The 25352-nt window shown below is 40.1% G+C and overlaps 1 protein-coding gene across 3 annotated transcripts in view; it reads left to right on the top strand.

Annotated features, from left to right (window-relative positions):
• WWC3 (WWC family member 3) overlaps positions 1-14997 on the top strand; it is a 136042-nt gene extending 121045 nt beyond the window's left edge. For 2 of the 3 annotated variants that reach the window (XM_053308471.1, XM_053308469.1), the window contains exons 20-23: positions 6076-6168; positions 7473-7703; positions 9019-9146; positions 11346-14997. In XM_053308471.1, the coding sequence (XP_053164446.1) occupies positions 6076-6168; positions 7473-7703; positions 9019-9146; positions 11346-11412 (519 nt within the window). In that variant the 3' untranslated portion in view covers positions 11413-14997. The remainder of the gene's footprint in view (positions 1-6075; positions 6169-7472; positions 7704-9018; positions 9147-11345) is intronic. The other variant, XM_053308470.1, reaches the window with a different exon arrangement.
• The last annotated feature ends 10355 nt before the right edge of the window (positions 14998-25352 follow it).

Here is a 25352-nt window from a genome sequence, read left to right as displayed (position 1 = left end):
AAAATACTGAGTTTTAACAGGGAGTGTACTGAGTATGGAAACAAATGTTTTCCTGAGATTAGTAGGTGCCTCAGTGCTGTCACATGGCAAGATCTTCAAGCAAAAGGATATTCATGGCATAGAAAATGTTATCAAGAGACAGTTAATACCAAAATGCTAAAACGTGCCAAAGAACGATACAAAAAAAAAAAATTAAAATGTAATACTGAAGCAGTACCTTCACTTGATCTCAATTCCCTTATGAAAGGGAATTGTGTTTATTTTCTAAGAATGGACTGGGTTACAAGAACCCTTTGCATTTAGTTGCTACAGAAAATGCTGGTCAGTCACTTAAAGATGCAGTTGAAAGAATGAGAAACTGCTTGTCAAGCTTTGTACATCCATTGATCCTCAAGATGCACATGCTATTGGCATTAAATACCACAAACGGTGCTAGGCAACACATGTAACAAATGTCAATCGCTCAGCACTCAACCCACAAAAACCAAGCAAGGCGAATAAGGTGGCAGCCAAAATTGAATTCCTTAGTCTGCTTGAGAATACATTGTTGGATGGAAATATAGTCGTCCTGGTTCATCTTCAAGAGGCATACACAGGAATCCTTATGACAAATAATGTAGACAGCCATCCTAGCCACAAAAAATGTTTTATACAATTTAAAAAGCATGATATATCAACTGTAGAATTCCATAAACCAAAATGAATGAATGAATCAGAACGTGTTGCTATCAAAATTTTAAGAGATGCTACAATTCAGTTAGCAGAAGAGAACAACACTGATGGAAATTATGTCATGAAAATACTCTATGATGCTACTGAGATTCTATGAAAACATATTACCAAAGCAGAGAGATAGGTATTTTCTGATTCACTTACAGAAGTTACAGATTGGTAACAGTTCCCCGTGAATTGTATAGCTTCTTCCATTGGGTTCTCAAGAGACCAAACACACGCCTATCCACAGGAAATAAAGACTGTGAAGTCAACCATCATGCCATAAGTTTAGTTCAGACTACAGTGTATTTGTTTCTATCCCAGGACCAGGTCCCAAACAAGAAATCACAGATTCTAAGTACCACCCATGAAATGCCTCAATAACTGGGAATTGCAATAGCAGTTTGCCAAGCTTTTCAGAGCAAGAAGCTTGTCAACAGGTTGCGTCAGTTTTGTTTGTGTGTCGACTATAACAGGATTTTAAGACTTGAGGCACAGATAGCTACAACTGTTGTAGAAACAATGCTGGTCAATGATGGCATCTATTTGCCTCCTGATTTAGTTGAAAGAAGATTCATATTCTTTGCAATAGACAATATTGATTTCGCTGAAGATACGCCCGATGGTAAACGAACCCTTCATGCAACAGCAATGGCTATATATATTAGAGATGTGAGGCTGAAGATGAGGCACCAATAACTGAGCTAAAAGGGACAACTCAAAATCGCTCACTGAAGAAACTCCCAAGTATAATAACTAAACATTCGGATTGTCAAACCATCAGCAAAACCAATGAGTCCAGTGTACACCTCATTCAATTTAAAAGAATAATCCCAACCAAAATTACTAGAATCCTGTCTTGCAGACATTGCTTGGTTTATGGAACAATTGGTGGTTAGATCTTACAAACTGAATGTAAACAGCATTCCTTGTACAGATGAAAACAGTGGAGTAGGTGATGAAGTTAATGATGAAGATAACACTAGCAAATGCAACATTTCCACATGGTCTGGATACAACTCACTGTTAGAACATGGACTCCCAAAAACACGAGTTGGTACACCACCATTAATTGTAGCACTTGCACACGAATGAAAGACATTATTGATTATACTCATGCACGCACAGGGTATTAATGCAAAAGTTGTAGGTCCTGACCATAAAACGGTCATCACACTAGACATGGGTCTCTACAAGCCAGCAAAGCATCTGGAGAACTACATATAGTGATGGCCCAGCTGTGTTCTGTTGGGGCTAATATTGAAAACAGTGGACTTGACCTATGTTGGACAGAGGCTAATCTGTATGGACCACTCACAGTAAAGCAGATAATTGAAGGCAAGCATGTGACGAGAGGAGTACAAGCTCACATGGTAACACTAGAAGCTCTCTTTAACCTCTACCAAGATGCCTTCTTTGCATGTTGCGTCAGTTAACGCATGTTGCATTAGATGAGGAAGGGTTTCCTCATCTACTGCCAATAATTACAGCTGCATCTGAAAATCTTGATTATTCATGTGCAGATGGGAATCCTGAGCTAATTAAAGAAGCACACAAACGTGGAGGAGACAATCAAATCACATAGTGTTTTAGAAAAGATCAATCAGGTTGACTCAAAGATGGCAAGCAAAACTCTGCCACTTGTGATGCATCATTTGCTCTAGTAATTGGGAATTGCATTTAGTGTCACTTGAAGCATTCACCAAATACTTCTTTGCACATGACAAGATCAGTTATACACAAATGATCCCATTTTATTTAGCTGAGATGGAATCACTCATGAACACTGACAAGGAAATTTATCAAGAGTTCTTGAATGGAAACTGGATCATAAATAAGAATTCAAAAGTCCCTTTTTGTGCTATTGACACAGATCATGCATTGGAGCACATAAACCGTTCAATGAAAGTAGCAGGTTGACTGATAGGCATAACAGTCAATCCCAAGCTAGAATAAAGTTTTTCCTTATCTCACCAGAATTAGTAAGGCTTGCAGATGGCTGCTTCACAAACCAACCATCATGCATTATTGAGATCACTCAACTTCAAGCAAAATCAAATGATTGAAACACTAACTGCCACTCTTCACAGCTTTACAAACCCATTTACTGAGGAAGGTGATGATCTCTTCAACCTGGCCACAAAGGCAGTCATGCCTGAGAAAGTCAAAGAAGATACCTGTAAGCAAAGTGAAATAGGTAAGAAGCTATTTGAAAGGTTTGTATCTGAGCATATAAACCAGGGAAACATCAACCTGTGGGCTCCAATGAGAAAATGTAAGCTGTAGATTTTTAAGAACACTGGGGAAAAACAAAAAGTGAACACTATAGTACAATTGAGCTGAAAGAAGACAGAAACCTTTTTGCTCAAATGTTATTGGTGACAAAATTCAGATCAGAAATAAATCTTGAAGACTCTATAGAGAAACATGAACTCTTGGTTGTGCCAATGTCTGTTTGCTGCTGCTGGTACAATGCTGAAATGCCAAAACAAAAGCAGTCTGATGGCTCTTCTGGAAAAATTACCCACTAGGAAAGACACATAGCCTTATGATGAGGATGCAGAGCCACTAGCCATGAACACGGGGAAAACAGAAGCTATTCATAGTGAGCCTAATCAGTCAGCTGGATTTGAGGTGGGACTTGTAGATGGGATGGCAGAACTCCAGTCACTTCATAAGCCACACATTATAAAAAACTGTGGCCAGTTTGCTGAACATTTTACAGATTGTTTTCTATAAGATCGAACTAATACATTACTTGTCAAAAAAGATACTTGAAAAAGCACATACAAATGATAAAAATGTGGTAGTGACATGGGGATGTGAATGCAGAGTTACAGACAGAAATATGAGCCATCTTCAAAGTAATCAGGAAGATTACATTCACTCACCAGACATTGATGTTTTTGTGCTAGCTCTTAATTCTTGTAACCAGAATTATGCACTGACACAAATTTTGTGAAAACTAAAGTAAAATGAAAAGAGCCATGAAAGTCTAATATTCTAAATATAATGAAGAAAGTGACCAGAGTTTTCAAGAGACGAAGGAGAAAATAAACTAAAATAAAATAAAGGGTGTAGCAGACCTTAAAACCGTTGTTGATAATATGGCTGTTCCTCTCAAGATGAGACGTTGGGCAGATGTTTTTCGCCAGAGAAGAGTCCAAGACTGAGATGGCTCAGAGTCTAAGTATCACCCCCACGGAAGATCAAAGACTCCAAGCTTCCCTCATAAATAAAAAAAACAGCTCTTCACTTCTGAATCAGTCCATTGCAAGGCTGATTTTCTTGGCTTGAAAGGTAGAACTCAGCTAACTGCTGGTAATCAGATCGCCATGACACCTGGAAGAGTTTATGAACATTTTTTATATGCTGTAATATTAATTAGGTTTAAGGTAGTTCGTTTTTGTCAAAAAGCATGTGTAAAACTTGTAAAAGTCACTTACGCAAAATGTTTATTATCTATCGTTTAATTATTCATTAGCAACTTTCACAGATCAGCCAGACAGAGCAGCTTCTTAAACTGCCAACATGTGTTTTCTTATTCTTTGAGGTATTTTGAAGAGAACTGTGTAGGTGGTTTGCTTTCATCACAAAAATCCCATGACATTGTGCATGCTCCCATACTACTAAGAGCGGCACTTTACCAACAGGCCCTTTGCCCCTTGACCCCAATGCCACGCTCTCCATTGTTGCCAACACCATGGACATCCACATTGTCAAAGTAGGGCTCGACTCTGAAACCATCCTCCACTTCTCCAACTACTTTAAAAAAGCCTCATGAAGATAGTAATAGACATTACAAAAAGCGCAAACATTGGGAGGAGGATTCTCACTCTCATTCAGAACACCAGAAAATTTCTCCATTTTCGGCTTTGATGTTGATGGTTTGACTTCAGTGCTGTTGTTGACACCGGCTCAATCATCAACCTCAGTTCTGAGCCACCCGCTGCTTTCAGCACAGCCTTGTCAACCATCACCTACTACAACGCCGGATTTCTTTTGAACACCGTCCGAAAATTCAGGCCACCCACTCATATTCCTTCTCTTCACCAGAGGTCATCGAGGTGGTTTCCACAGCTCCGCCCTTGACTTCAGCTTCAACACTGATCCTGACATCTATCTCAGTGTCTGCCCCAAGATGCGCCTCTGTGGGATCCAAGGCTCGACATTGACTCCACTACCAACTTCAACTGATCACATAGGGAGGCTTGATTTCTCATTTGCTGCCTACTCTCCTTACCAGAGATGGCTGAACTATTGGAGCTCTCTTGGCGCCCTGGACCCAGGATATATCAGGGTGCTGATGAGCCAACCTATAATTCCTCCATAGACCTTCTGAATGGCTGGTCCAACTAATCATTACCTGCTATAACAAGCAAGGTATTAAGCATCCCCACACCATCAAAGCCAGGGCCACCTCTGCTGCTCACTTACCTGGTATTGCCTTTTCTGAAATACAGAAAGCTGCCACTTGGTCTTCCAACTTAGCGTTTGGAAGTTGGAAGACCTGCTTGCTACTACCACTATGTCCTGGACATATACACTGCATCTGAAGCTGGTTTGGGCAGGCTGTAACTTAAAAGTTCTATAATATTACACCTCAGACCCTCTTCCTTTAAGGAGATCTCGCAATTTGCCCACGTTGTGAAGGATAAAAGATCACCATTAAGATAAACAGGTTGCTCACCTGTAACCTTTGATCTTTTGATGATCTGGTATCATTCAAAACACCCACCCAGCCTCCCCACTCTTTTTGGCTGTGTCTACTGCACTTACCTTATTTATTTTGTAAAGTCCATTCTTCACAGTGGCCATTCCGGAACTGAGAGACTAAGCAGTCTGGCACCAAAGATACCGAGTGCGCTCCATGCACAAAGGGCAGAGTTTCAGAGCACTACGAAGAGCTCTGAAATCCTTCCTTCAGAGCACTACGAAGAACTTGAAATGAGGGGACTATTGCACAGGCACAAAGCCCATGTTGTGAATGATATTGGATCACTAAAAGATCAAGAGTTACAGGTGAACAACCTATTTTTATCAAGAAATGTTGTAAGACAAAAGGCACTTATTAGATGCAAGCAGCAGTGAGGTGCAGGCAAAGTAGTGGCCAGTACTTGGTCAACTGTTTTGCCCATATTTATTATAAGGAACTTTTGGAGCACATTGTTGAAGTTTTGATATTGGAGTGGGTGGGGCTGGAGGGACAGGAGGAGAGTAATCACAGGATTAAGTTCTGATTAAATTTTCTTAATAAGCTAGATAAGCTATAATTTTGTTGCCACAATAAAGATAATGTGTAATGTTAATCTTACTTATGAAATATGAATTACTGTTTGTTCTCCCCCTCCCGCCCCCTAGTTGTATCGTAGTGATAGTGACAGTTCAACTCTGCCACGAAAGTCGCCCTTCATCCGAAATACTTTGGAAAGGCGTACGCTGCGTTATAAGCAGGTAAAACATGTGAGAATATTTCTGTGAATATCAGAGCTTTTCCGTTTTAGAGAACAAAGCTGGATTTTGATTTTGTTGAAATTCTGTTAAGAATATTTTGATATTGCAGTGTAACAAAATATGATGTGAGTTACAGTTATGTCTTGAATTCAGTTAAAGATCAAATATAGAATTGTGAAGGACTACAAATCTAGAATTGTGAAAGACAGAGGTAATGTGGTAACTTTAAAATCTCCCATATTTCTTACATTACCATCTTCCTTCCCATGGTTTGCTTTAGTTGTGATTTAGCATTATGTCAGCATGAACACAAACATGGTTAAAGCTAGCAAACATTTTTCTCTCAACTATGGTTTGTATACCCACTTCAAACCATGATTTAAAACTCTGGCTACAAGTACAGTGCTTATTAGCTGTAATCATGTCGGTACCAGTTCTTACATAACGAGGGCATGGTTTAGCAATCTGCGTGCCAGCCCAGACCTTTGCCATATCATGGTTTACAAATTGTCCCTTAGCTCCACTTTCTCAATGCTTACCTTAACTAGAAGAAAAGAATTTGGGCTAGTTTACCTGTAGTTTGTTTCACAGTCATCTTTCATGCATATAACTTCATTATACTTTTTGGCAGATTGCTTTTTGTTCATCTTGTGCTTGTGCATTTGAAACATATTTACTGTGTGTGCTTTCTTCAGCCTCCCTTACAAATACAGTGTTGTTTGTAGCATGGTCATGAAGTAACACATCTGCCATATAAACCATGAATCAGTCCTCTGCTACAGTGATGAAACTCCCAACTTCTTCTGTTTCATTGTTGACAGCTACCTGGAAATACATAGGCTTGGCTCATCAAATTTTGCTAGAAATGAATGTTGCTGTTTCCTTATTGCCTCAAAACATTTTTGCACATGAGTAGCAACTCATATTTGGGGCCCTTTTGGTGGTGGTGCCTAGGATAGAACCAGGACAAAGCCTTTTTAGTTGTGGATGCCTAGTTGATTTCTCTTTCTTCATCTTTACAAGCAGACTTCATTAGCCAGCTTGCAAAGATGCATTTGTTCAGAAAAGTTGGCAATTATGAATGATTCATATGACTGCTGCATTTTTATAAATGCCTGATCTGATGTTGATTGTTTTTATCTGTTTATTATTCACACTAATAGTATTCACACTAATAGTATTGAATATAGTTTAATATTAATAGTATTGAGTCTATGGTTTTTGTACACTTCCTTGAGCACCCACATGGAAATGCATCATATAAGCGTAATAATAAATCGTACATAACCTTATTAATATTTCAGCAGTCATGCAGATCATCTTTGGCTGACCTTATGGAAAGAACATCACTAGACCTGGAGCTGGATCTCCAGGCATCCAGAACAAGGCAGAGACAGCTGAACGAGGAGTTGTGTATTCTAAGGGAATTGCGACAACGCCTGGAGGATGCCCAGCTTAGAGGGCAAACTGATCTGCCTCACTGGGTCCTTTGGGACGAACGATTCCGAAATTTGTTGAAGGAAGCAGAGAGGCAGGTATGATATCTTGAAATCTGCAAGGGATGCAGTGTGTTTGGTTGTCCAAAAGGTGTTGAATTTAGGAAAGGAACTTTATGTATGTTTAGATCCTTTAAAATTTAATATTTAGTCTACTAAGAATTGCTGCTGGCACAAGAATCTGCTAGCTGTGGCAAGGGACAAAACTTCTAAAGAGCCCCTCAAAAAGATTATTTATGATAATATGTCTGCTTGTGATGTGGATAAGATATGAGAGAGATTCAATAAAGAGCTCTGTGGACATTTATCATGTAGTAGCCACTTGAAATCTGAACATGGCAACACTAAAACATGAACAGCCAGTAATGCTTCTGGCAATAGGCAGGTGCTAAATTAATCATTGCATGTATTTCTGAATGTGTGCTAACTCTTGGATTGCATCACTGGCTAGAAGCTACAGATTACCATCTCTGCATGTAGTTAGACACATCACATTTACTTTCCCTTTTCCTGTCTAGCCACCTTGGGGAGGGAACACAGAAGTCCATTAGGAGGTCAATAGGATTTTGACCTATTGATTGAACACGAGGTCGTTCAAACTGTACAATACTCTCTTTGTCTTTTTTACAGGCTGGGTTCACTGGGGAAGTCGGTGTTCAAATCTACAGTAGGATGCTGGACTAGGGCTTTTATTGGAGAAGCTTGTGGGGGATTACATTATGTCAACAGTCTTGATGGGCTATTTTACTAGACCATTTTCAAGAACTTCTGTAGTAACCTCCAGACTATTGTCCATTGGCTAATAGTAATGATTATTAGCTATTCCATGACTATCATAAGGTGGTGGGTGTTAGATTTCTGTGTAGACTGCTTTTTAAGGCAAGTTTTTTACTTTCAATCTAATGACTCTAGAAATCATATTTTGTGAGACATATTTTCATCCCTGGTCAGTCTTAAGGAAAAGCAGTCTCTACCTCCAGGTTGCCCACAGGTGACCCCATACGTTCCAGGTCTCCCCAACAGATCGTGGGTTTTGGGGGGGGGCGGGGGTTGCAAGTGATTTTGAATTGGATTTATTTTAATCAAGGGGATTTGTCTAGAATGAAGTATGCTGCTATTCAGAACCCCATTCCAGAGTGCCCTTCTCCATTGAAGGGGGGAAAAGAATACTTGCCATCCTTTTGGGGTTCTTGCTGTTAATAGATGGGAAGTCAACAAGACTTTTGTTAGCCCTGCCTTTGTAGCAAATGGGACAAGTAAACTGCTTTAATGTGCTCTCCTAAAGACAATGTACTAAAGGTCCAGTGTTCTTTTTAGAAGTCGTCCCTCTTGTTTCTTTGTATTTCCCCTTTAGACAAGACAGACCAAGTTTGAACATCGTCAGCAACAAGCAGCTGAAAAACTGCTTAAAAAAGCATCCAAAGAAGTATACCAGCTGCGTGGTCAAAATCAGAAGGAGCCTATACAGGTGCAGACCTTCCGGTAAGGAGTTATATGTATGCTGATTATGGTCTATCATTACTTTCTAAAAGTAGTTTCTTATGTGTTCATTGCTTCTGGAAATAAGTTTTGCCATTTCAGTCAAGTTGCTCTCTTCCCATGTTCCATTTTCTTATTTCTTCCTTCTCCACATACTTCTCCATTTTGGCACTGGTGAACTTCTCCAGCTGGCACTGGTAAACTTAGTTGCTGACATGTTGTGCAGTGGAACACAGGCAGCTCTAAATAGCTGCTATGAGCATGTTTTAAAAACAACAACCTGTGGTATTGCACAATAGTGCAACCCTAATGTAAGCAGCATTGCAGAAGTGCAATTGCACCAGTTTAAATATTGGCACAAGAGCATTCTTGCACAACAGCAAGGGTGTCTGTGTGCGTGTGTGTGTACACAGCCGCAGTGACATGGATGGTTCCAAACTGTCCATATTCCACTGCACAACATGTTGGGCAATATGTCCTTTGTGTTCTCATTTTGCATAACAATAAAACATAAAAATGATTCTTGTGAGCTAGAGTGGTGTCTTGTAAATGATAGCAACATTTCTTTTGATTCACTATACATTTCAAGAAAGGAAAAACTTACTGTTCAATCAGTCACTGTTCAATCAATCTTACTGTTCAGATTTACTGAATTGATTTACTGATTTGTTCTTACTGTTCAGATTTAGGCTCCTTTTTCGTGCTCATTGGAGGACCTGATCTCCTTGCATATTTGTAAAAAAGAATCCTATATGCAATTTTTTAAAAGAATAATGAGGTTTTATGGGCTAGTTACCAGAAAACCATGAAATATGTGCAAGGAACAAATTCATCACAAAGGAATAAACAGGTTTTTCATGTAATTCAGTACTCTATGCTAAGTTCTAGTTCTCACTGAGGTGATAAGCCTGTGTCTGGGCTATTTTCTTCAGCTTTGAACTCATATGATTGAATGGTGTGCATATATATATATATATATACACACACACACACACACACACACACACACACACACACACACATATATATACATACACACATATATACACACACACACATATATATATACACACACTCCTTGCCAGGAAGATGTCAGGGTTCTAGCCTAGCCTTTCCCCCCATTAGTTTTCTTTGTGAAGGGATTCTGTGGGATTCTTTTGTGGAGGAGTTATCATGCTACAGCCTGATCCCCACCAGCAGCCTGAAGTGGTACAGTTGAACACTCGTTTACAATTCAGTGAGAATTAGGCCTAAGGCAAGTTATAATACAGGGTCCCTTTTTTAATGCAGTTTGGAATTAAATATTAGGAAGTCTCAGAAATCATATGTAATATTTGCAGTTCACCTACAGTAAAATACAGAAGTTGCTTTTTCAGGTTTGGCAATGCTTTACAGTTTCTTGTAATTTTTGTGTGCGATTAAAGATATGTATATGCACAAGTGAGATCTTGTAGTGTTACAATGTATGTTCAATGTCCAGACAGGAATGCTCCTGCAGGAATAGGAGATTTGCTATGCTGTTTGAGTGGCAAAAGCCAGCACTGTCCTTTTCTTTCTCCCCTCCACCTCCTAAAACCTCCCCATATAACATAGGCAAAGCTTTATTAGCTTCATGGCACATATTTCCTTGACATTAATTCCACCTCTCAGGATACCATGGTCTCCTAGTGGGTAAAGGAATCCAGTTCCTTTCCCCCAAGCGAGTGATACCTTCATTACATAAGCCCTAGACGCCCACAAGTCCTTGCCAGTTCATTTGGTTTGTTTATTTTTTGTTGCTTTTTCTTTAAATATAATTTTTTTAAAAAAATCTAGGTAGTTCCTCAAGTGTGCAAAAACGACTACCTTATTGTTGAGTGGCTCAATTTTGTTTCTGAAATGATAGGCTGGGCACCATTCAATTTTCCAAGTGTAAAATAGAGCATATATTAGAGAGTAAACATTAAAATAACATAAACATTAGCTTGCATGGAAGGTCTAGACAGGAGTAGAGATATTTTCTTTTTTCACAGTTTGAAATGGGAACTACTACAGGATTTGTAGTGCAGAGCTGGGTGCAGATTCTTAGATTAGTTTAATTTAAATTTTCTAAAACGGTGAGTTTAAATTATATCTGGTGCCAGGAACACTTTTCAAAGTATATGCTTTCAGACTAAAGTATGTATTTAAATACTTGTCCAATATTTTTGTCCCCAATGGCAGGGAGAAGATAGCATTCTTTACAAGGCCAAGGATCAACATACCTCCTCTGCCAGCTGATGATGTATGACATGTTACTTTGTGAACATGAAGTATTTATCTGCCTCTTTTTATTTTAAAATGAAGTTATTAGACTAGTTAAGTTTATTTTTAAAATCCATTGTGCAAAAGACTATTAATATACACATTTTGTAAAAAAACCCCAAAAACATATATAAATATATACATATGAATATATATATATAAATATATACATACATATACATACATACACGTGTGTGTGTGTGTGTGTGTATATATATATATATATATATATAAAATATATAATAATGACTGCAGCAAGGCTTGGTTTTTCCTTGTTGTGAAATTGACATCTCTGAAGACAACTTATTTTATATTAAAAAGAAAAATCAACTATCCTGTTAGAGTGTGTACAATTTTTATGCTGTTTTATTTGACTTTAAGGGCTGGAAGACAGAAACAAAGTGAGTTCAGGCAAATTCACTGTATTGTAATTTATTTATAGTAACTAGTTTTCCTTGAAGGAAAATATTTACTTTAAGATGTATTTTAAAGACTGAAAATTTGTTACTCAGTATTTGTCATACAGTAGAATGGAACCATTGAGCTGGTTTTGTTTCTGATAGCTGAAATGAAAATACTATGTTCTAAATTTGTCACTTTTTAATCAGCTTTACTATCTGTATCTTAAAATATAACATGTATTTTTGGCACTGTCTTGATATCAGAATACCACCTGCAATTTTTGTTTTTTTTAAATATCCATTAAAATGCGATTAAATGTTGCAGGGTGCATCTGCATGTTCTTACCGTGCACTAGTAGATTGTTCTCATTTTAGTTGTGTCAACTATGTATTTTATAATTTTTACTAGTTTTTCTGTTTAACGAGGGAAGGAAGGTGACAGGTCTCTATTTAGCTATTGTTTTAGGGAAGACGCTTGTAAGTTTGCCATATTAATAACTAACATAGTATTTGAACAGTTTCACTCTGGTTCTATTCGAGAAATTGTCCCTGATTCAAGAAATCATACCAGTTATCACAGAACAATTAGTTTCCTTATAAGTCTTGCATTCCAAACTTAATTGCCTGACATCCATACTAATGCTGAGCTAGTGCAATGAACAAAGTTGTGCATCCACAAGAATGTGCTGTAGCTTTTCAGAATACAAATGCTCACATTTGTGCAGTCTCTTGCGCTCTTGGCAATCTTGCACAAGTGTTGTGTTTGCGCAACAAGGATAGCAGAACATGATGCAGATGTCTACTTCTACACCTTGTTATGCAAACACAATTTCCCAACTTAGTGCAACAGCCTTGTGTTAGTACAACATGTGTTTATGCGAGTGCAGCATTAGTCTGGATCTCAGCCATTTTTCAGTTAACTCAGCTTTCTTAAATTCTGTTTGAAAAACTATATTATTATTATTATTATTATTATTATTATTATTATTATTATTATTAATTCGATTTCTATCCTGCTCTTCCAAAAATGGCTCAGGGCGGTTTACACAGAGAAATAATAAATAAATAAGATGGCTCCCTGTCCCCAAAGGGCTCACATTCTAAAAAAGCCACAAGATAGACACCAGCAACAGTCACTGGAGATACTGTGCTGGGGGTCGATAGGGCCAGTTACTCTCCCCCTGCTAAATAAAGAGAATCACCACTGTAAAAGGTGCCTCTTTGCCCAGTTAGCAGGGGAGATAACCATTTTGTATCTGGTGCTTGATCTTAGTGCCCAGTAAAGTGAGACACTTTTCTAGTAGAGTTGATGCCATGAATTCAGCTGATGCACTTCAAATAGCAGGTTATGTTTGAACTTAAACCCTCTTCAGTTTCTGAGCCTGTGGCAGATAATACCTATATATTTTCAGTGTCCCCCCACCCACCCCCCATCATGAGCGATGACTATAAACCTTCCTTTCTTCTTCTTTTTAATGAAAGCTGGGGCTTCTCAGAATTCCACATCTGCTGCTATGCAACATTCAACTATGTGGAATACTGTAACAGTCTTGCAAATATTCCTCAAAATGCTTCTGCCCAGCCAGTGGCGCATTTTTATTTTTATTTTTAATTATTATGCTTTCAACAACTATATTTCTTTATTTCTGCTTCTTTCCATTGTTTTTAGTTTTATGTCATTCAGTTTGTCAAATAAAACCATTTTAAGTTGTAATCCTAGCTGCTTTACTGCTGGCAGCCTCTTCCAGCCTTGTATTAGGTGCACTTTTAAAGTACTTCTATGTTCTAATAATGAATCTCTTGTTGAATAGTATATGCCTTGGCAAAGAACTGAGATAGTTACACTGAATGGAATTAACTTTGATCACAATTGGTAAAATGGAAGTACATACTAAAACTAAATAGCTAAACATAATCTTTGAAATAGATTTGTTCTTCAGTTTGGCTCTGTAGCTTTGTAAGTGAACATTTACTTGGCGTTTAGGACAGCTTCATATATTTTTGTTATAGGTTGTTAATATTGGGCTGTCACCTTAAATTCCCGAGAGTGCCACTTTTTGTGTCTTGCAAATGTATGAAAATATTGTTTCTTGTGCTATAATATTCAGCTTCAGTTACCCAAAGAATTATGCCCTTCAGAAGATGACCTTTTGGGAACATCAACAAGAAATCAACACAGTTTTTATATAGGACACTGTTGAGTCAAATTTTGGTTTTCACTGAAAGCTAATAATGCCTTAGGAAATGTCTGATACCAAATAAAGTTTTTAAGTTCAAAACAAGCCAACATTCCTACAGTGTTCCTTTGGAAGTCGAGCATTTTGTTAAGATCATGATATCCTAATGATTACATTGTTTGTTTTCCATAGTCTGTCCACTTTGACATTGTAATTATAAACCATATATAGTGAAAATTATTAAAATCCAGATTACTGACTAAATCTGTTAACATGAAACATGGGTTGATGTGCTATTAGACTTGAAATAGTAATTCCAGAATACAGAAAACAACTTGATAGGAAGAAATGGTTGGAACCGGGATAGAAGTCTAGAGGAAGAACTGCGGGTTATTGCTCCAGTAGTTATAAATAGTTAGGAGAAATTTAAGTCATTTGTTTACATGTTATTTAAATATCAGTATTTTCCAACAGGTATCAGGAAGTGGGTCTTGAGTTATTACATTCTTATATAGTCCAATCCTTGATTTGTTTTGGCTACAATTCAGCAACTCCAGTGAATTTGTAGAATTTAATAGTCAGACAGGACTTTCCCATGTGTTCAATGTGTATAATAATTCTTACCACATATGCAGGGTGTATACTTGGAGAATGAGAGTTGTCAGCATAAATACCTAGCCATGTATTATGAGAAATTAGGATCAGTTCCTATCTGTGTAAGTTAAATCTACATGACATAAGTGGACTGTGCTTCATTTGGAATAGAAAATATTTCCTGATAAATTATGCTGCATTGTAGTGGAAGCTACTGTGCAGTGTGCTCACTGTGTATAGGAGCAATAAGATCCAGACTGTCAAAATGAATACAATTTCAGTGTGTTAAAAAGTAATATACTCTTCAGTATTCATTTCTTGTTTGTCACAATTTCTGAATGATTGTGTTGCATATTATTTGAAAAGTATTCTGTTAAATAAAAAGGAACTTGGCATAAATACGGAGTTTTGTGTTTTATGATTAACCACTACTAGAATCCTTGAAGCATTATTCAAACAAGATTTTTTTTTATGAGAGAGAACTTTATAACCATTGAAAAGATAGCTGAATCCCAGAGGCAGATATTGTACTTATGTTTTGATCACGGCCACTTAATAATTTCTCAAAATGTCAGTAATTAATGCAATAACAGGCCATAGTCTAACAAACCCTCCAGAAGTAATTCTGTTTGGTGCCATAAGAGAGGAAGTATTGAAAGTAGAGAGAGAAATGGTCACTTATCTGTTGATAGGAGCAAGAATTTGTATTGCAAAAGCATGGGGGAAAGCAATGCCACCAATCAGGCTAGAATGGTTGGCTCCTGACTGTGTCACTCACCTTAGCCCTAGCAGAGCTCCAGATTATTCTCGCCCTGCCACAGCCTTGGGAGCACTCCTCAGTGTATGCTGGCCAACAGACAATGACATCCAGCAAGAGAACCTAGATGTGCTACCAGGACATTGCATGAACAATGCTGCAGGACACAGCTGCTGCTAAGCATGTAGACATGGAGGAGGGCAGAGGTGGGGCAAACAGGAGCCTAAAAGGTGGATGGAAGAGGTATATGTGGAAGCGATGGAACAGGCCAAGGAAGAGAGAGGACGGACAGTGGCTGGCACGCAACAGACCCAGAGGGGCATCCATGAGAAACACCCCTACAAAAAAGGAGGAACAGGATGGCAGAGAACCCTGCTCCTCCATTCCTGAGGGGGCCACAGGAGAGGCGGCAGGCTGAGCCCCATGCTTCCTTAACATATATTTGGAATACAATATTTCAAATATTAAACATAAAGGAGGCAGTGGTAAGACCACTATCTAATAAAGCCATCCCTTGCTCCCTCCAACCTGGACAATTACAGACTTGTTTCTAACCTTCCTTTTTTGGGCAAGGTGATAGTGTGTGAGGTGGTGTCCCAGTTGTAGAGGGTCTTGGATGATGCAGATTAATTAGACCCCTTTCAATCTGGCTTCTGTCCTGGGTTTGTGACTGAAACTGCCTTGGTCACCCTAGTAGATGACCTATGCCAGGAGCTTGAGAGAGGGTGCCCCTGTTGGTTCTGCTGGAACTCTGTGGCATTCGAATCCATTAACAATAGTATCTTTCTGGATTGCTTCTTGAGTGTAGAAATTGAAGGCACTGCTTTGGAGGGGCTTCGGTCCTTTCTTGGGTGGAGGATCCAGAAAGTGGAGGGATTACTGTTCAACCCGGCCTTTGGCCTGTGGGGTCCCACAGGATTTGGTTCTTTGCTCCATGCTGTTTAACATCTACATGAAACTGCTGGGAGAGGTCATTTGGGGACTTGGACTGAGCTGTCATCAATATGCGGATGACATATCTATCTCACTTAGGGAGGCAGTGGATTTTCCATGGTAAAACTGCAAGTGAAAGTATATAAGCATTGCTACTTATTTCTTTATTCAACCTACAGGTGTTGTACTCTGCTTCATTATAGAATAAACAGTCCTATTGACATGTTCAGCACAAGTACAATATGTGTACAGTGTATGCATGTGCAGATATGTACACACATACAGTTATTTACAAGTTATATTGAATGCACATATGTTAGTAGACTCCCTATCTGTACCCTGAATTTGGGAGAGCCTATATCCAGGTTCACTTCTGAAGTGAACACATTTACAGTCATTCACATAAAAATGTACAGATACCTGTACACACATCTGATAGAATCTGGTTTACAAATTTCAACCCTTTGAAATTAGCTGGTAAAATTTCTACTTTAATTCATAATTTATTTAGTTTAATAAGGCTGAAAACTGCCCCTGGTCTTGTTTTTCTATTTTGAAACTGTTGGGATTGGGTAAAGTGTGTGTGTGTGTGTGTGTGTGTGTGTGTGTGTGTGTGTGTGTGTGTGTAAGTAAATTTGTTAAACTCTGAACTGATATTTTATGTAATGCTTAATACTTGAGTTTCACTGGGGAATGTTGGGAAAAACTGATATTTTACTCAGGAATCTTGAGAGACTTAGGCTGATGACCAAATTTTATCCTAATTTCCATTATTTACTCATAAAGGTATAAAGGATAATGTGCTGATATATATGGCAAATCACTCCTCTGTTTTGGACAGATCAATCTACTTTCCATCAAGTGAACCAAGTGAATTCAGGGCTGGCCCAAGGTTCAGGGGTGCCCCAGGCAAAGCCAGCCTGGGGACCCCTCCCACCCACCCCCGCTCTCTCACTTTTTTCAGGTACACCAAGCGGGCAGGTGAGCATATGCTCCCTATAGCCCACCTGCCCTCCTTCCTGGCTGCTGCCTCCACCTGTTTCACCTGCTGCTTTCATGGCAAATTATGATGCGCAACACAGCAATGTCATAGAGCTCATCACAAAAGCAGTGGGCAGAGGTGGGTGGGAGTTCTCCGTTGCCCACCCGCCTGCCTTCCTTCCCAACACCGGCTCAACCCGTCATTTTGTGACAAGCTATAATGACATCATAGGTCCCTGTGAAAGAGGGGTGGAGGCAGCAAGACATGCATTCCTCATCGTCTGGCTCACCTTGCCTCGCCACTGCTGCAACCACCTGCTTTCACGGCAGGTTATAATGACATTGCTGTATTGTGCAGTAATGTCATTATAACTTGCTGCAAGAGCGGCAGGTGGGAGGGGGGACAGGGGGTGCCTGCATGCATGGATGGAGGACGGGACAGGCCAGCCCTGGGTCTCATGTGACCCAGGCAGTCGCCACCCCTGCCTGCTTGATGCCCAGGTGACCCTTGTTCGCCTAGAGCAGGCATCCCCAAACTGCGGCCCTCCAGATGTTGCTGAACTACAACTTCCAGCATACCCAGCCACAAACAATTGTGTCTAGGGATGCTAGGAGTTGTCATTCAGCAACATCTGGAGGGCCGCAGTTTGGGGATGCCTGGCCTAGAGGGTGGGCCAGCCCTGAGTGTATGACTTCACTTTCTCAGCATTTTGTTTATTGATACTCTGGGAATTCCTTTTGGCAAGGTATTGCACAGCCTAGGTTCTCTGCCTGGTAATTTAAACCAGGGCCTTAAGGCATTCTGAGAAACAGAGTTAAGCAACCATTCACTTCCAGGTACAGTTAAGCAAACATTCTCCTTCCTCTCTCTTTCTTGGGTAAGCAAGCTTGATGGTAAGCAAGCTTGAATGATGTTCATCAACCAAAGCTAGCAGGTAGACCTACCTCCATACTGCTCTACACCGATGATGCGGTTATATAATCTACAACACTCGTCAGCATGCGAAGAGCTTTGAGAATACTCATGCAATTTTGTGAGAATGAATCGCTTATCATTAATACCCCAAAGTCTAAGCTCATGGTATTTAGTAAGAGACCGAAAAATCATAAATGGGTAATAAATGGCACCAGGTTTCAACAGGTTAAAATTTATAAATATTTAGGTATTGTTTTTCATTCTAGAGGGTTGTGGAAACCGCATGAGTATGTGGCAGCAAGTACCCAAAGGAGTGCAACTGCAGTTAAAAACATTTTCTATACTAAAGGTGGATATTATATTCCGGCAGCCCTCAAGGTGCTCCAGGCCAAAATATTAGCCCAAATGTTATACGGGATTCAGCTCTTCCCTATGGGCAACTTTTCTATATTGGAAGTTGTTCAGGCGGGCTTCCTTCGGGCTATTTTTCATCTTCCTAAATGTGTTTCCAATGCCGCCTTACACCTTGAATCTGGAGTGATCAGAGTTGAAGCTAAGGCGTGGTTATATTATATTTGATTAATTTTTGGCTTAAACTCCATGCCCACCCCTTGGGCCTTGGGCCATTAGTGTTGGAAGATGAATTCCAGTCATCCTGGCGAAATAACTCACAGGTCATCTTTGGTAAGTGTGGATTCTCATGGCAATATCTGTCATCTTTAACACCTGATGATGCTAAAAAGATAGTCAAGCAAAGAGTGCTAGATCTGGAGAAACAAAGAGACCTAAGCTTGATTACTGCAAAGAATACCTTAGGCAGTTTTTCGAACTACCCCCAGCCAGCCGGATATTTGAGACACCTGACCACTTTAAGTCATAGAAGAGCTTTCTCACAGGCATGCTTTAACGTGTTGCCTTATGCGGTGTTAGAAGGGAGGTTTAAGGGAATTCCCTTAAGGAATTGGTTATGCCCTTGTGGTGCTGGAGTTGTTGAGTCAGTAGCGCACGTCCTTTTATAGGACTATTCGCCCTATATGGATAGAACCTCTTTTAAAAGACAAACCTGTTATTCTGATGATTATTATGTTTCTTATTTTTTTAATGGATCGCCACGCGGAGGTCACAGAGAAGATTGCAAGATTTTGTGCTGCAGCATGTAAAATGAGACGAGATAAACTTAGCTCTGTATGACCTTACCATGCTTGTAACTCAGTTTTATGTAATTTATTCTCTTGATGTATATTTTTATTGTATTATATTGTTTTTATTCCTTGGGTTTTTTGTGGGTTTTTTGGTCAAGGACCGTAATAAATTTGATTGATTGATTGAGATTAAGTTTGAATTGTCCCCTTTGTTAAGCAGGGTTCACCTTGGTGTGCATTTGGATAGGTGACTACATGTGAATACTGTCTGCTGTAAGATATTCTTCCTAGGGAATGGGGCTATATCTCAGTGGTAGAGTACCTGCTTTGCATGCAGAAAGTCAGGTTCATTTGCTGACATCTCCAGGGAAGGACTCCTGTCTGTAAACATGAAGAGCTGCTGCCAGTCAGGGTAGATAAGCTAGATGGACCAATGGTCTAACTGGGTTTTGTAAGAAGCCTAGGAAAACTCTTGCAGGTGAGCTGTTTTCAAGGAGCCCTACCCTCCCAATTCTGGATTGAATGAGGGCCTAATCCTGTGTGGAGCAACAGGACACACTTCCTCTAGCCATGGTCTGACTCAGTATATGGCAGCTTCCTATGTTCTTTTTCATTGATTTTTGTTTGTTCCCTCTCTTCCTGTTCTCTCTTTTTGTCTCACCCACACCAAAGTAAAGAATAAAACCCCTCAGCAAAGCTTGGAATAACAACTAGCAGAAATTCTAGGCAAGAATGTGGCCTCTCTATTTCCATTTTCCCTGCTCCAGCCCCGCAACAAAATCTAGAAGAATTTACTGAGGAAAACCTCCACATGGATTTCTTAGAGGTGAAGGCTTGCTTTTGAATAAATATGCATAGGATTTGGACCAAGAACCTCAGGTTAGGAAGATCTAAACAAGTGCAGCAAGGAAATCATATAAATCATCTCACTCATCTCACCCACTATCAAACTAGTGTTCTGGAGTAGACTGTCGGACATGAAAGTTCTACATCAGAGCCAAACTGTCTGTAAATATGGAGGCTTCGGTTGCCCGTACTGAGGAAGTGAAACCTCCAAATTTACAGGCAACTTGGCTCAGATGTTGAAGTTCACTGCATGTTATACTTCAAAAGAAAATTATTATAAGATGATGTACAGGTGGTATTTGAAACCGAAAAAATTAGCATTAATGTATAAAAATGTTTCAAACAAATGTTGGAAATGTGGACAATGTGAAGGAACCTTTTTCCATATGTGGTGGTCATGTGGGAAGGCAAAGACCTTTTGGGATATGATATATAATGAGCCAAAGAAAAAATTTTAAATGACATTTCCTAAGAGGCCAGAATCCTTCCTGCTGGATTCAATAACTCAAGGAGAGTTCTCCAGAAGAAACTTTACATTTTTTATGTATGCAACCACAGTGGCTAGAATAGTATATGCGCAGAAATGGAAAGACAATAAAATGCCCTCAAAAGAAGACTAGTTGATAAAAATTTCAGAATATGCTGAGGTGGCAAAACTTACAGCACTTATAAGGGATGAAAACTTGGAATGTTTACAAGAAGATTGGGAACCATTCTTACTTTATTAAAGAACTATTTTTCTAGCATGGACCTTTCAGCAGGGTTTGAAATTTAGTAATAAGCAGGTTGGGTAGGGTAAAATCGAGTTGCAGTGTGGAGTACATTGAATTACTATGAATTACTATAGCAATGTTTTGAATTACTATATTACTACTATTACTATTACTATTTACTAAGTTTTATTAGAATTACTTTTACAGAATTACTATTAAATATAGAATTACTATTACAAAGTTTTGAATTACTATAGCAATGGTTTATATGTATAGCTAACATGAACCATGCAGACTGGTAAGCAGGAAGTCAATATTTACTTAATTAAATGTAATTGGATTGTTAAGATATTGTAAAAACCAATAAAATTTTAAAATGCCAGATGTTGAACCTCCATGTCCAAGAGCAGTCTACACCAAAATGCTAGTGTGTTGGCAGTGAGTGGGAATGGTGTATAGGGTTTCCTACCTGCACTTCTTTGGAGTTTCTTGGAAGCATTTGGCTGAGCACTTTGGGAAAGAGGGTGCTGGACTGGAGTACACAGCTAGCAAATTGTTTTCAAGCAGCCTTTTGTTAATTAAACCTACAATTCTATAAGCACACTTACAAAGGAGCAAGTGCCATTGAACTCAATAGGACTTGCTACCAAATAAAGAGCAAACCATTTAACTGAATAATCCCTGGAAAATGGTGCTCTGTGCAGTTTGTTTATTCATTGTTCCATTTTTATATTGCCTTTCATAAGGCATCCTAAGGCAGTTTACAAGAGTTAAAATACAGTAAAACTCAATAAAAATCACATTAAAACCTTAAAATCAGTTAAACTGGAAAAACCATTAAAACACCAAGAAACTACGATAAAAAAGACAAAACAGAGCAGGAGAGCTGAAAGACCTGGCAGCCCCTAAGAGGTAAAAGCCTGAACAATTTTTTTAAAAAAATTAAAAGCAGCCACAGATGTCAAGGAGTGGACATTCCCTGGGAGAGCACTGCAGAGCTTGGGGCAACAGCAGAGATGTCCCTGTCCCACATGCATGACAATTTAGCCACACTCAACATCAGCACACAGAGCAAAGGCACCCTCTGACAACTTTGTTGTGTTATGGGCACCACAACATATCAGAACCAGAGGTACCAACTCAGAAGTATGTGAAATATAGGCCTGTGTCTGATTTCATTTTATATTAAGAGTTCAATTAAATGCCTGAACTTGAGGTGAATCTCATGACTGCTTGGTAAATGATTTGTAGAGGCAGGGGTAATCTAGCATTGTTTATCAGTGTTTGTGGAAACTCACTGAGACACAATGGGTCAGGCTTAATTACCAGTCTCACACAGCTGAAATTAACCTGCTGTCCAGTAATCGCCTTACCTCACTGACAGGATGCTTCTGCCTTAGTCAAATGTGTTGATTAACTCGCCTCACACATGTGTCCCTTTTGATGTTACTTTAAATATTCTCTTGTTATAATTACACTCTAGATAGAGGTACACAAGAAATAATGTAATTGCTGTCTCACACAAATAGAACTAACTCTCTCACTAACTCCTGACTTTTAACACCTTTTGGGACCAGGCTAGCAACTCAGAGATGCAGATTTGCTTTGGGCAATGTCCCCTCCTCAAGATAGCAGCTAACAGAAGATGAGATTGAGATCTCTCTGGACTGACCAAATATCCTGAGCTAATTTTGGTAATTAAAAGTCAATATTCAGAGGATAGCAGGAATAAACGCCTTTTGTGATCCAGAAGACTCAAATGGACATCAAAGGATGGAACCACTATAAGAAGGAGTCTCTGGACATGGCAGATTAGCTATCTTGTGCCTACAGTAAGATTTGCTCACAGCAATGCCAGAGTTTGCTGCTAAGCCGCAGGGCTAGAGGCAGGAACTCTGTCCACGGACAGGAACTGTCTCCTACAAGCAGTCTTGTGCCGACGGGCAATCTTTTGCCTAGAACTGCTCAACAAGGATCCCAGAGTTTGCTGCTAAGCCGCGGGGCAAAGCAGGAACTCTGTCCATGGACAGGAGCTGTCTGTGACTTCTACTGCGCAGTGAGAAGTCAAAACTTCCCCAGCCATGGTGCTCTGGCTCTCAGCCGTGATCTGAGCAACTACAAACGCTCCTGTCTCCCGCCAAGCGCTGCGCTCCTTCAAGCTGAAAAAGATCTCCGCTCTCAAGTCTCTGATCCTGGTAAATATGCTGCCCCTACAAGCCTGGAATCCCCTCATCCCTTCCCCTTCTCCTGCTCCCTTCCCCTCTCCCCCTACTAATTCCTGATCTCCCCCAAACCATGCCAGCCCTCAGCCTTCTTCCCCACCCCCACCCCCTCTTTTCTGCCTGTATCTGAATTGTATTAGGCTCTAGGGAGATTTAATACACACATATATGGTAGTTAGGAACACTGGTTGTGGCTAGGATGTTCTGTTTAAAATACTGTTAGTAATATTGATAGAGTGTTCTGCTTTCTGCTAGATTATGTTGTTACTCTTTTATACTCAATAAAGCCCATTGAATCTTTGAGGATTGGTTTGATCTCCTTTCTTCCATGCGCCCAGATCCTACATGGTCACCATATAAAAGAACTTGGTCACTTGGTGACACTATGAGCCAGACCTAATTTTGTATGCTAGCTAATGAGCATATTTAGTATATAAATCAGGCCTGGTCTTTAACAGTTGGGCGGGCAAAAACCCTTGGGAGCAAGAGGTCCTTCAGGTATCCAGGGCCCAAAACATGATAGGCTTTAAAGATAATAACCAGCACCTTGAATTGGATCCGGAAACAAATTGGCAGCCAGTGAAGTGCTTTCAAAATAAGTGTAATGTGCTCCAAGCGAGCAGCTCCAAAGAGAACTCTGGCTGCTGCATTCTGTATGAACAAAAGTTTACAAACATTCTTCAAGGGCAGGCCCACATTAAATGCATTGCAGATAATCCAGCTGTGACATGACTAAGGCATGGTTAACCATGGCCAGATCGGACTTCTTGATAAAGGGATGCAGTTGGCACACTAGTCAAAGTTGTGTAAAGGCACCCCTGGCCAGCATCTTTACCGGAGCATCCCAAAGCAGAGCTGGGTCCAGCAACACTCCCAAGCTGCGTACTCTGTCTTTAAAGGGGAGTACAACCCCATCCAGACCTGTTGGGATCACCCAATCCTGATTGGCTTTTCTACTGACCAGCAGCACCTCCGTCTTTTCTGGATTTAACCTCAGTTTGCTAGCCCACATCCAGCCCATCACCGCCTCCAGCCCCCATGCAGTACATCTACTGCTTTCCTCAGATATGTCAGAAAAAGGTAGAGTTGAGTGTCATCTGCATATTGAATTGGATGATGATCTCTCTAAGCGATTTCAGGTAGGTGTTAAACAGCATGGGAGACAATACTGAGCTTTGCAGGACCCCAGAGGCCAAGGAGTCAGGCAGATCCCCTAGCACCACCTTCTGGAACGCCCCCCCCCCAATGACTGGAACCACTCCAGTGCACACCCCGATCCCTATAACTGAGAGGCAATCCAGAAAGTTCTTCAATGTGGTCTCTGTGCTCTACACAATTGGGCTTTGCACCTGCGTAGAGACCTCATCGGAATTTTTCCAAGCTAAATTCATTCTATAGCGTTTAGGCAGTAGCCCTGCCCCCTCTGGTGATATGCAGCTGCGTGCGACTCCCTCTGTAGACTTTCTTCATCCGCTGACAATTTGACTTCTCTTCTGAGTGGCTACAAGCTAAATTGCATTATTCAAGTAATTCTCCTTTTCATTCTTAGTATTTTCCTTCTTTCTCTTTTGATTTTGTCATCTCTTCTCTATGTTTGTTAGCATTTTTTCTTTCCATCGTGTCCCCTCCCCTCACTGCCTCTTCAGGGCTCAGCATTTATTTATTTTTCTTGCCTCTTATGGCTCTGCATCTGTGTCTGGTGCAGGGTGAAGATCTCCTCCACTGACGGACACAATTGCTGCCTCTTTTGCCTCGTTGAGGCATTTAAAGTAGATGCCTGCACACACTGTGCGAAGTTCATCAAACAAGCCAAAAAGAACCAAGCCTCCCATTTAAGATCTTGGCTCTGGGAGCAGGCATTGAAATCCTCTGAGGCAACCTCTCAGCCTTCTACTATGCAGGCGGTGGCCAGTGTTTCTCCACCAGGCTTGGGCTTACAGCTCCCCCATGTCTACTACCTTGTCCGATGCTTCGGCGCCAAATGGTTCTGATGCTTCGGACCCAAACTGCCTCTAGAGCCTACGGCTCCTACCTTGTACTCGGGATCGACCGCTCCCTCTATACTGTCCACTTCGGTTCCAATGGCATTGAACCTGAAGGACTCAATGGAATCTTTAGCCCTAAAAAAGAAGAAGAAGCCACAACAGACTTCGGACACCAAACAAGTTCTTAATCAGAAGCTTCCCCCACTGCCAGAACCTCCCATTAAAAAGAAAAAGCACAAGTTAACCTCGAACAAGCTGC

The sequence above is a fragment of the Hemicordylus capensis genome, chromosome 3, assembly GCF_027244095.1.
Source record: "Hemicordylus capensis ecotype Gifberg chromosome 3, rHemCap1.1.pri, whole genome shotgun sequence".
Lineage (NCBI taxonomy): Eukaryota > Metazoa > Chordata > Lepidosauria > Squamata > Cordylidae > Hemicordylus > Hemicordylus capensis.
The sequence above is the reverse complement of the archived record's forward strand: the minus strand, read 5'-3'. Positions and strand labels throughout refer to the sequence as shown.